Below are 13500 nucleotides of genomic sequence, written 5' to 3'. Positions count from 1 at the left end.
CATCAGAGCAGCAACAGGAAACATCCTCCGTTACACTCGTTAATTTAATGCTTTATTCATTATTAAACAACAAGAGTTCTGTCTGTTCACATAATAATAACAATAATTATTATTATTATTATTCATTTAAATAACAATTACATTACGACCAACATGGTCAACAGATATTTAATTTAAGATAAGATAGTCTTTATTGATCTCACAATGGAGAAATTCACTTAAATTCGATTTAAATACGTTGATTAGATTGATATTTTACTAAACATTTTAAAAGTCCGTCTGAGTAGAATTGTCTAAATGGTAAAAATTAACATTAAAGGAAATTTAAAAGGCAATTCTGATAATTAAGATTACAAGGTTATTTGCAGAGTGGAAGCTTATTTTAATGTTTTGTAAAAAATCTAACAAGTTTAAAGTTATTTTAAAAGTTAAAAATACAATAATTTGCTTTTCATATTTTTAGATAGAGGTATGAGAAGAACATCTGGTCACACAGTAGAACCACCTGTTCCCTGTACTGGTTGCTCTGCTGACGTTCAGCTCATCTGCTCTCGGTTCTGTTCTGCAGACCCTCAACATGGTGACGCCCACTCTGCGCGTGGAGGACTGCAGCATCGCCCTGCTGCCCAGGAACCACGAGAAGAACCGCTGCATGGACGTGCTGCCCCCGGACCGCTGCCTGCCGTTCCTCATCACCATAGACGGAGAAAGCTCCAACTATATCAACGCTGCGCTCATGGACGTACGTAACGCACGCACACAGGTCACATGACGGCGAACAGGTCACCTGACCTCAGCTGTTCAATGTCAGACGCCCAACAGAATAGTGCTAAGGCAAGACTACAGCTCCCATCATGCACTCTGGGTCAACAGAAGATTCTTATTGGTTTACAGTCAGAGATGTCTGCTGGCTTTTATACTAGCGGTTCTGGTACCGGTACCAGTGGAAGGTTCTAGACGGGCAGGAAGAGATGCAGAGGCCTGACGCTGATTCCAGAACCAGCTGTGGACCCAGACAGAGTTCTGTCCCACAAGGAGGACAATGTCCCCAAGTGTCCTCATACCGCCATATTGTGTGTTGCAGAGCTACAAGCAGCCGTCGGCCTTCATCGTTACCCAGCATCCTTTGCCCAACACGGTGAAGGACTTCTGGCGTCTGGTTCTGGACTACCACTGCACGTCCATCGTCATGCTGAACGACGTGGACCCTGCGCAGGTAAGCTCACCTGGACTCACCTGAACACATCTACCAATCAGATCTGGACTCTTTGTGGAGGCAGACGGACCCAAAGCGATCCTTGATGGTCGCCTGTACGTTCTGCACGGCCTCGGAGCCTACAGAACCAAGAACAATACTTAGTCCTGGCTAATTATTGTTCAGCAGACTTCGTATTTACAGGCTGTTCACATTAGAGCATAAAGACATGAGGAAGGAGGTCGTTTTTTAGCAGTGATTTTACGGATTCATTCACAGAAAAGATACTCCTGAGATATTCCTGAGAATATCAAAGTAGACAACAAAGAACCAGAACCAAATGAAATAAAGCAAGACCCAAAAACAGATAGAACCGAAGAAACTCTGTGAACCAGAATCAGGGGAACCAGAAACAATAAAATTGCATCCTGCTAATAAATAATAAATAAGTTCTTTAAACCACAACAGAACCAAAAAAGTCAGATAAGAAAACTAAAAATCATTTTTTATTTACTACCCACTCTCAGAACCCAGGTAGATGCGGCTGTTCAGGAACGCCAGAGATCCTCTTTTATCTATAGCTACCAAGAGAGAACTGTCTCAGAACTGGTGGGGGTTCTGCTGGGCCCAGACGGTAAACCCAGGTCAGGTGGACCATTAGAACCAGCTCAAAGCCACAGGTACCCTGTGAGATCAAATATCAGACCAAGGTTCTCCCTGGTCTGAGGGTTTCTCCAGTATCTGTTTGATAACTAAATCCTCCGTTTGCTCATGAAAGAGCAGAAGAACGTTCTCCTCCATCCATGGCTTTGGACCTAGAATAGCTGGAGCACGTATCAGGAGAGCCAGTAGCTCAGAGAACCCCATATGGACCAAGGTTTGAGCCTTGAGGAACACCAGTTTGTAGAACTTTAACGTCAAAGTTCTGTTTTACAGGAGTGGAACACTTAAAGGCCTTTGTAGAGAGGCAGATAAAGTTCTGTTCTGTCAGAACATGCAGTCAGATGAAGAACACCCTGTTGTTTCTGTGTGGGTTCCAGTCAGAGGATCCATGAGAACGTTCTCTGTGGGACCTTCAGGTGATCTGTGGACGTCTCTGTGTTTCAGCTGTGTCCTCAGTACTGGCCGGAGAACGGTCTCCACCGCCTCGGCTCCCTGCAGGTGGAGTTTGTTTCTGCAGATCTGGAGGAGGACATCATCAGCCGCATCTTCAGGATCTACAACACAGCCAGGGTGCGTTTCTGCTTCACACCTTCACCTCCCTCCACTGAGGCAGGGATCCAGCGGCAGGGGACGGGTTTGGGTCTTCAGGACCTGTTCCATCTGTAATCAGAATCAGACATACTTTAATAATACTATAAACTGTGTTTAAAGTGTCAGAAATCCCACCTGCCTTGAACGTCTCTGCACACGCCTACACGTTAGCAGCATCAGCAGATCTACAGTGGTTCCTGTGCTGCAGGTGCTGTAGAGCTACGGCGACCATATGTGGGGCGGGGGGAGGAGTCAGGTCTTTAAAGGTAGATCAGCGGCGGGCTGCAGCTGATCAGGAGGAAGCTTGTTATCTTGTTCCAGCATGTGTGCGGTTATTTACTGATGGTATCAGCAGAGTTAATCCACCTCTGTAGATCTTTATGCCCTCAGGTACGCAGAGCCTCTTTGGCTCCTGTGTGATAAACTTCAGCTGTTTGATCCAAACTTCCTCTTTCTTTCCTGTTTCACCGAATTTAGATCAGAACGTGTTTGATTTGCACCCGCTCACCTCCCCGTCGGGCTGAGTTTACGTTTCACAGCGTCTGACTTGTTCTTCATTTCCTCCCTGCGTCTCATCAAATATGTGCAGCGTTTGATCCAGACTCGCGTCTCCGCCCGCCTGGCGCTAGCAGCTGGATTTAGCTCTGAGTGCGTTTGATTTAACGCCTCTCTCCTCCATGTCTGCTCAGCATTAGCCTGCTCCCTGCTCCACGTTCCACGTTCCCCGCCTCACCGTTCTCTCTGTGTTCTCCAGCCGCAGGACGGCTACCGCATGGTGCAGCAGTTCCAGTTCCTGGGCTGGCCCATGTACCGCGACACGCCCGTCTCCAAGCGCTCCTTCCTCAAGCTCGTCCACCAGGTGGACAAATGGCAGGAGGAGTACGACGGCGGCGAGGGACGCACGGTGGTCCACTGCCTGTAAGGACTACTACACACTACTACACAGTACTACCACTACTACACATTACTACACACTACTACACAGTACTACACACAACTACACAGTACTACACACTACCACACAGTACTACAGGCAGTAATACACAGCAGAACACAAGTGGCAGGAGGAGTATGACAGCGGCGAGGGACGCACTGTGGTCCTTTGCCTGTAAGGACTACTACACACTACTACACAGTACTACGACTACTACACACTACTACACAGTACTACACAGTACTACAGGCAGTACTACAGGCAGTAATACACAGCAGAACACAAATGGCAGGAGGAGTACGACGTCGGTGAGGGACGCACGGTGGTCCACTGCCTGTAAGGACTACTACACATTACTACACACTACTACACAGTACTACACACAACTACACAGTACTACACACTACCACACAGTACTACAGGCAGTAATACACAGCAGAACACAAGTGGCAGGAGGAGTATGACAACGGCGAGGGACGCACTGTGGTCCTTTGCCTGTAAGGACTACTACACACTACTACACAGTACTACACAGTACTACAAACTACTACACACTGTACTAGACAGTACTACATAACACTACATGTAGTAATACACAGTACTACCACTACTACACATTACTACATGCAGTACTACACACTACTACACACTGTACTACACATTACTACACAGTACTAAACACTACTACACACTGTACTACACAGTACTACACAATACTACACACTGTACAAAACAATATTCTCTACTGTACTACACAGTACTACACACTACTACATGTAGTATTACACAGTACTACCACTACCACACGTTACTACACGCAGTACTACACACTACTTTAGAGTAATTCATAGTGCTACACCCTACTACACAGTACTACACACTTCTATACACAGTACTCCACACTACTACACAGTACAACATGCAATACATCACAGTACAATACATAGTACTACTACACATAATAAGGTTTAGATGAAGCTAAAATTTTAGATAGCTCAGAAAGCTCTACTGCTTCTAAACAGTTCAGACACTGCGCAGGTTCTAAGGATTCCTCCAATGCTGCCTCACTTACTGAGGACGAGGTAATCATGTTTGGAAGGATGCCAATTATTTTATTTTTAATGGAATCAATTTTATTTATGAAGAATCCCATAAAGTCATTACTACTAAGAGCTAAGGGAATGGATGGATCAACGGAGCTGCAGCTCTGGGTAAGTTTGGCAACTGTAGTGAAGAGAAATCTAGGATTATTTTATTCTCTGCAATTAATGATGAAAAATATGCTGCTCTAACTCTGCGAAGGGTCTTGTTATACAACAATAGACTGTTCTTCCAGATTAGGTAGGATTCCTCTTGGTGTGTAGAGCGCCATTTTATCTCCAATTTCCTAACATTGTGCTTCAAGGAACGCAGCTCTGAATTAAACCAGGGAGCCAGCTTCCTGTGAATAATCACCTTCTTTTTCAAGGGAGCTACATTGTCTAATGCAGAACGCAATGAGGAAGTCACACCGTTTACAAAGACATCTATTTGTAAATGGGAAGAAACAGCATTGCTGCTATCTGCAGGATATTTCTGCATTATTGACAATATTAAAAGGGGGACAGACTCTTTAAAGTTTGATGCAGCATTATCCGATAAAGATCTACTATAATGGAACCCTCTTTTGGGGGTGGAGAACTCAGTTAGATTAAACTCAAATGTTATTATAAAATGATCAGATAGGACAGGGTTGTGAGGAAATACTGTTAATTCTTTACAATCAATGCCATATGTCAGCACAAGGTCTAAAGTATGAAGCCAAGAGTGCGTCGGTTTATGCACATTTTGAGCAAAACCAATTGAATCTAGGATAGTTTTAAAGGCTACACTAAGGTTATCACATTCAATACACAGTATTACACACTACTACATAGTACTACACAGTACTACATTTATCATTTCATACTACTACATGCAGTACTACATATTACTACACAGTTATATACACAGTACTACAGAGTACTACAAACTACTACAGAATACTTCACACTACTACACTTAGTACTACATATTACTACAATGTACTACACACAATAATACAGAGTACTACACACTGCTACATGCAGTACTACATACTTCTACACGTTACTATACACTACTACACGCAGTCCTAACTTGACTAAACACTGTACTACAATGTACTCCAATGTACTACTCAATGTACTTACTACACAGTACAATACACTAATACACAGTACTACTCACAGCATTACATGCGCTACTACATGGAGTACTACAAAGTACTACACACAGTACATATCGTATTACACACTGTACTACACACTATTACTCAGCACTGTACAGCAGTACACACAGTACTGTGTAGTACTATACACTACTACACAGTACTACACACTACCACACAGTACTACAGGCAGTACTACACAGCAGAAGGCAAATGGCAGGAGGAGTACGACAGAAGCGAGGGATGCACTGTGGTCCTTTGCCTGTAAGGACTACTAAACACCACTACACACTATTACACAGTTCTACACACTGTACTACACAGTACTACACAATACTATGCACTGTACTAAATAGTACTACACACTACTACATGTAGTGCTACAAAGTACTACCATTATTACACATTACTACACGCAGTACTACACACTACTGCACACTGTACTACACACTATTACTAAATACTACTACACAATACTAAACACTACTACACACTGTACTACACAGCAGTACACAATACTACACACTGTACTACACAATACTCTACTGTACTACACAGTACTACAAACTACTACATGTAGTACTACACAGTACTACCACTACCACACATTACTACATGCAGTACTACACAGTACTTCAGAGTAATCCATAGTGCTACACACTACTACACAGTACTACACACTTTTATACACAGTACTCCACACTACTACACAGTACAACATGCAGTACATCACACTACTATATACAGTACTACATATTACTACAGTACTATACACAGTACTTCTACACATAGTACTACATATTAGTAAACAGCACTACTACAGAGTACTACACATGTCTACATGCAGTAGTACACACTACTACACCGTACTACATGCAGTACTTCACACTACTACATGCAGTACTACATATTACTACATAGTACTACATAGTCCTACACACTACTACACTCTACAACATGCAGTATTACACAGTACTACATACTACTACACAGTACTACACACAGTACTACAGAGTACTACACGCAAGAACACAACTGGCAGGAGGAGTACGACAGCAGCGAGGGACGCACTGTGGTCCACTGTGTGTAGTAAAGTGTGTAGTACTGCACGCACTACTACACACTTTACTACACACAGTATTGCACAGTTCTACTCACACTACTGCATGCCATACTACACGCTACTACACAGTGTACTACACACTACTACATGCAGCACTGCACACTGTACTACACAAGAGTACACACTCTACTACACAGCAGTACTACACAGAGCACTATATCCAGTACTACACAATACTACATGCAGTACTGTACACAGTACTACACAATACTACACACTGTACTACACACAGTGCTACATGCAGTACTTCACACAGTACTACACTGTACCACACACTGTAATACACACTGAATTACATAGCACTACACACAGTACTACACGCCAACCCACACTGTACTACACAGCATCAGTACTACCTCAAGGCTTGTTCCATGTTACTAAACAGCAATACGCACAGTACCAAACGCTATACTACACAACAATATACACTATACTGCATCACTACACACTGATACACACTTTACTACACAGTGCTAAACGCTGTACTACACACTGTACTACACACAGTACACACTCTACTACATGATGCTAGACTGTACTTTGTTCAACAGTCCTACAGACTGTAATGCCAACTGTACTCTCTAGTACATTGTACGTACCACAAACTATACTTCATTGTACTTCAGATTATACTACACTATACTGCATGTTTTACTACACACTGTGTCAGATCATACAGTGTGTAGCACAGTGTATAACTATATGTAAAGTTCACACCATACAACACAGTACTGCATACTGTACTACACAATGTACTACACTATATACTTTACACTGTACTAGATAGTGGTACGCACTGCACTACCTCATACTACATACTCTACAACACAGTACTTCACGCTCCAGTTTTTATTTTCCTCTTTCAATCATGTGAAGTACTGAAATGTGCCATACAGTATGCAGTAGTACACAGAAATACACACTGTACTACATGATGTACTACATCATGCTACACATTACCATGTGTACAGGGCATACAGCATGATGATCTTCTTGTAGTATTACTGCAGTAGTAATACTGGGGGGGTTGCCGGTTAGAATCCTACAGACGCCTCTGAGCAACAGGGCACGTTTGACTGGAGCCAATGAATGGTGCTTTGGCTCCCCCTGGTGGTCAGACGGGGAGTAGCGGGTGGGTCGCCTTGCTGTGCTCCTCTCACCTCGTCCTCCTGTCTCCTCCTGGACCGTGTCTCAGGAACGGCGGCGGTCGCAGCGGCGTCTTCTGCAGCGTCAGCATCGTGTGTGAGATGCTGCGACAGCAGCGCTGCGTTGACGTCTTCCACGCCGTCAAGACGCTGAGAAACAACAAGCCCAACATGGTGGACCTGCTGGTAAAACTACACGCTTCTCCTGTTTCTCTTTGGACAGAACCAGAACCCAGCTCAGCTGACTTCAAGTATCTACCTGTTGTGTTAAAGTACTTTTATGTAGAAGTACCTGACCTGTACGTGTACGTGTCTGACAGGAGCTGAGGGTTAATTATTGTTGAACATGTCTGCAGGGACACAGCTGCACACGCGTACTCAGTAGTACGTGACAGTACGCACAGATACATCTCTGACTTCTCAGATTTAATCTGAGTAAATCAGTTTAATACGTTTTAATTAATAAGATTACTACATTTTTGAGGTTTTGAGGCAGAACGTTGCACACACTGCTCAGAAAGCTTAAGGAACACTTTGAGTCCACCTCAGGACAGACGGCGTCCTCAGACCTCATAAAGGGACCCGTCTCAAAGCTAACCACATGCAGCACTTCCTGTCTCTGCTGTTCTGCTGAGTCATCTTTGGTGACCAGGTGAGGATGGAGGGATCCTCACCTGGACCCTGGCCTGTAGCTGCTTCTGCAGGTTCTAAACCTGCCAGGGGTATGAATACTTGTGAGCCTAGCTGGATGTAAGGCCAGAGCCAGCAGGAAGGGTTCTGAATGGTTCTGACTGAGATCAGTGCAGCAGGTGTTCTGAGCACCTGGTCAGGTGGACACCTGCTTTGTTCTAATAGTGTTTATTGTTCATAAATGTTTTATAAGGTTTTCTATCCCCGTGTGTCTCCACAGGAACAGTATAAATTCTGCTATGAAGTGTCTCTGGAGTACCTGAGCTCGGCTTAGCTCGGACCAGAACCTGCTGCTGCGCTCCAGCGGGGGGGCACTACTGACTGGAGGTGGACAGGAGGACGTTTGCACTGCCTTGTTTGACTGGACCGTCTGACGTGGACACACCCACAGCGTCCCTCACCTTGTCTCACTTTGTTGTCGTTTTTATCGTGTTGTAAATTTGATGAGTTGAAGCAAAGAAGACGACGTCAGGCTGAATTGTCTCATCTGGGTCCGTGTGCCACTAAAGTCCCTGGAGATCCTGCTGGAGGAGAAGGTGGTCTGCCGCCGGCCCCGGCACCGCCTCACCACCGGATCTTAGCGCTAACGGGTCTCGTTAACGGCAGCAGGCTGAGGGGAAGCCTGCGGTTCTGTGGATGAACCCACAAACATCACGGAGAACTCTGAGGCTCCACAGATAAATCAGTCAGCAGATTTCTCAGCCAAGTCATTCATTTTGGGAAAATCTGGTTGTTGTGTCATTTGTAAAGATCTTTTCTACGTTTTGGTGTCATAAATGTCAACAATATTAATTCCCTGTTGAACTGGAAGTCACTCTCTCAGTATATTCTATGTATTCTATGCCTGCGCTTTAAAACCGGTTCTTCAGTCAAGTTTGGACTCAAAGCGAACTGAGAAATTCTGCAGCTGAACCAAAAGACTGAACCTCATCTACTGTCTGATCAGTTCTGTCCTAATGCGGGTTTTAGGATTACTAATTTACTGCAGACATGATGAATTTATTAGGAGTTTCAAATCATTTGCCAGCAGTTTTTTTGATGTTTTTATTTTTATTTTTGAACATGGAAGATCCAAAACAGTCCAAAGATGTCAGTCTCTCAGAATACAGACATGCATGTTGTAAATTATTGTGATGACAGATTCCCTTCAGAAGCCCAGCTGTTTGAGACAACGATCTGTTTTACGTTCAGTGTTATATTAAATTTATCTGACCATACACAGTTTGTCATATTAGAAGTTTCCATTGAGAGCAGATCAAGCTGATGAACTCTACTGCTGGATCGCTGCTGGAAACAGCTGTGGGCCGAGCCATGAGCCAAGTGGGACACCATTTGTTAACAAATAAATATCATTGCCATTAAGCCACAGATTCAGAAACAGAATCAGGAAAACTAGAGAAACAAGAATGAAGAAAATGATGCATTGGATGTCATGAATCTGATGAATTTACAGCGGCTGAAGTTCAAAAGTTGATACCCAAACGTCACGTGTCCAGCTCAACTTTACGTATCAATTCAGTCTTCTGTTTCTTTCCAGTTATGATGCCAATATTTATGGTTTCTGGAGCTCAGAATGATGTACAAAACCTCGCTGTTAACATGGAAACCATAGCATCTTCTGCTGTGTTGTGGTCAAACCTCGTTTATACCGTATATGATTCTGGTTTAACCGTGGTTAGAAGTGATTTATTTGGTAAAGTGCCAGTCAGCTCAGTCTCTAAACCAGTTTAACCCTGATCACATAAATCTCTAAACCAGTTTAACCCTGATCACATAAATCTCTAAACCAGTTTAACCCTGATCACATCATTCTCTAAACCAGTTTAACCCTGATCACATAAATCTCTAAACCAGTTTAACCCTGATCACATAAATCTCTAAACCAGTTTAACCCTGATCACATCATTCTCTAAACCAGTTTAACCCTGATCACATCATTCTATAAACCAGTTTAACCCTGATCACATAATTTCCTAAACCAGTTTAAACCTGGTGACATCAGCCTCTAAACCAGTTTAACCCTGGTGACATTATTCTATAAATCAGTTTAACCCTGGTGACATCAGGGTCTAAACCAGTTTAAACCTGGTCACATCTGGCTTTAACCCAGTTTAATCCTGGTCACATCATTCTCTAAACCAGTTTAATCTTGATCACATCACGGTTTAAACCAGTTTAACCCTGGTGACATCATTATATAAACCAGTTTAAACCTGGTGACATCAGCCTTTAAACCAGTTGAACCTTGATCACATCAGGGTTTAAACCAGTTTAACCCTAATCACATCCAACTCCAAACCAGTATAACCCTGGTCACATTAGGCTTCAATCCAGTTTAAACCTGATAACATCATTCTCTAAACCAGTTTAACCCTGATCACATCATTCTCTAAACCAGTTTAACCCTGATCACATAAATCTCTAAACCAGTTTAACCCTGATCACATCATTCTCTAAACCAGTTTAACCCTGATCACATCATTCTATAAACCAGTTTAACCCTGATCACATCATTTCCTAAACCAGTTTAACCCTGATCATATCATTCTCTAAACCAGTTTAACCCTGATCACATCATTCTCTAAACCAGTTTAACCCTGATCACATAAATCTCTAAACCAGTTTAACCCTGATCACATCATTCTCTAAACCAGTTTAACCCTGATCACATCATTCTATAAACCAGTTTAACCCTGATCACATCATTTCCTAAACCAGTTTAACCCTGATCACATCATTATCTAAACCAGTTTAACCCTGATCACATCATTCTCTAAACCAGTTTAACCCTGTTCACATCATTTCCTAAACCAGTTTAACCCTGATCACATCATTCTCTAAACCAGTTTAACCCTGATCACATCATTCTATAAACCAGTTTAATCCTGATCACATAATTTCCTAAACCAGTTTAAACCTGGTGACATTATTCTATAAATCAGTTTAACCCTGGTGACATCAGGGTCTAAACCAGTTTAAACCTGGTCACATCTGGCTTTAACCCAGTTTAATCCTGGTCACATCATTCTCTAAACCAGTTTAACCTTGATCACATCACGGTTTAAACCAGTTTAACCCTGGTGACATCATTCTATAAACCAGTTTAAACCTGGTGACATCAGCCTTTAAACCAGTTGAACCTTGATCACAGCAGGGTTTAAACCAGTTTAACCCTAATCACATCCAACTCGAAACCAGTATAACCCTGGTCACATTAGGCTTCAATCCAGTTTAAACCTGATAACATCATTCTCTAAACCAGTTTAACCCTGGTGACATCAGCCTCTAAACCAGTTTAACACTGGTCACATCAGGCTCTAAAAGAGTTTAAACCTGGTGACTCCAGCCTCTAGAACAGTTTAACCTTGATCACATCAGGGTTTAATCCAGTTTAAACCTTGTCAGGTCCACCTGTAAACCAGTTTAACACTGATCACATCACGGTTTAAACCAGTTTAAGCCTGGTCACATCATTCTCTAAACCAGTTTAACCCTGATCACATAATTTCCTAAACCAGTTTAAACCTGGTGACATCAAGCTTTAATCCAGTTTAACCCTGATCACATCATTCTCTAAACCAGTTTAACCCTGGTGACATCAGCCTCTAAACCAGTTTGAACCTGGTCACATCTGACTTTAAACCAGTTTAATCCTGATAACATCATTCTCTAAACCAGTTTAACACTGGTCACATCAGGCTCTAAACAAGTTTAAACCTGGTGACACCAGCCTCTAGACCAGTGTAACCTTGATCACATCAGGGTTTAATCCAGTTTAAACCTTGTCACGTCCACCTGTAAACCAGTTTAACCCTGATCACATCACGGTTTAAACCAGTTTAAGCCTGGTCACACCCTGATCACATAATTCTCTAAACCAGTTTACACACTGGTTTAGAGCCTACACAGCATCACATCAGGCTTTAATCTAGTTTTGAATCTAGTGACATAAACCTCTAAAGCAGTTTAAATATGATCACATCAGGGTTAAACCAGTTTAGACACTGGTTTAGAGCCTACACAGCATCACACAGACTGGGAAAGTGTGATGTAGGTGGGTGAGCCTGTTGAGGAGTTTGGGCTCATGCACCATTTAACCTTCCAGGTGTCCAGACAACAGGCCCCACCTGTTAAAGAGGAACGTGAGGCACATAAGGCTCTCTGGAGAATGGGTTCACGTTTACACCATGTTTTAGTTTTGTCTTCAATGAGAAACACCGGGGCTCTATGTTCACATCCATCTTCTGGTGTTTCTTCACTGCTGCTCGTTTGAAACTAACTGGACGGGACCTATCGGGGCCCCTGGGCCTCGGTCAGGTTCTGGTGTTTGTGTTTACTTGCTGGGGGGTTCAGACTGCGATGGAGGGAAGTGTTAATACTGTACATAAAGCCGGAGGAGACGGGAAGAATATTTATTCCTTCAGTTGTTTCAGTCTTGTCGTCGTTCTAGTGAAGCACACAGAGGCAGACAATCATGACAGATTTTATTGTTCCACCATCAGAACCACCTTGAAACCAGAAACCGTGTACCCTGGCTGTCATGTCTGATGGTTCTGGGCTGCTTTGACTATAACTTTGTTGTTGTGGTTGTGACTGAACCCTGTTACTGTACGGCTCTGGTGCTGAGGAGAACATTGTTGTAATGAAAGCTTTTATTTAAGTTGTATGATTCAAAAAGTACTACAAATAAAACTCTATACGCACAGACTGGAACCTGATGTCCCTGAAGTTACCCCCCCCCCCCCCTCACATCCCCAGATCTACTGGACTGGGTTCAGATGAACTGGTTCATAGGCCTTCTGCAGAAAAAAGCTTTATACTAGGGCAGGGAGTGGAGAAGGAGGTAGGAAAGGGATCCTACATGCTTCCTCTCATAGCTCCTTTAGCCTAGGAACCTCACTATCTCCCTTATCGGCACCAAGGAGCTACAAG

General features: G+C 43.1%; 1 protein-coding gene across 14 annotated transcripts in view; it reads left to right on the top strand.

The window, feature by feature from the left end:
* The window catches only part of LOC105921370 (receptor-type tyrosine-protein phosphatase mu), a 134342-nt gene extending 121061 nt beyond the window's left edge, over nt 1-13281 (top strand). For all 14 annotated transcript variants that reach the window (XM_036125654.1, XM_036125657.1, XM_036125648.1 and 11 more), the window contains 6 exons: nt 569-742; nt 1085-1216; nt 2303-2428; nt 3204-3367; nt 7929-8064; nt 8789-13281. In XM_036125654.1, coding sequence (XP_035981547.1) covers nt 569-742; nt 1085-1216; nt 2303-2428; nt 3204-3367; nt 7929-8064; nt 8789-8842 — 786 coding nt within the window. In that variant the 3' untranslated portion in view covers nt 8843-13281. The remainder of the gene's footprint in view (nt 1-568; nt 743-1084; nt 1217-2302; nt 2429-3203; nt 3368-7928; nt 8065-8788) is intronic.
* Nucleotides 13282-13500: the final 219 nt, after the last annotated feature.

This window comes from Fundulus heteroclitus, chromosome 21 (assembly GCF_011125445.2).
Source record: "Fundulus heteroclitus isolate FHET01 chromosome 21, MU-UCD_Fhet_4.1, whole genome shotgun sequence".
Classification (NCBI taxonomy): Eukaryota; Metazoa; Chordata; class Actinopteri; order Cyprinodontiformes; family Fundulidae; genus Fundulus; species Fundulus heteroclitus.
This window is presented reverse-complemented; position numbering and strand designations above follow the sequence as displayed.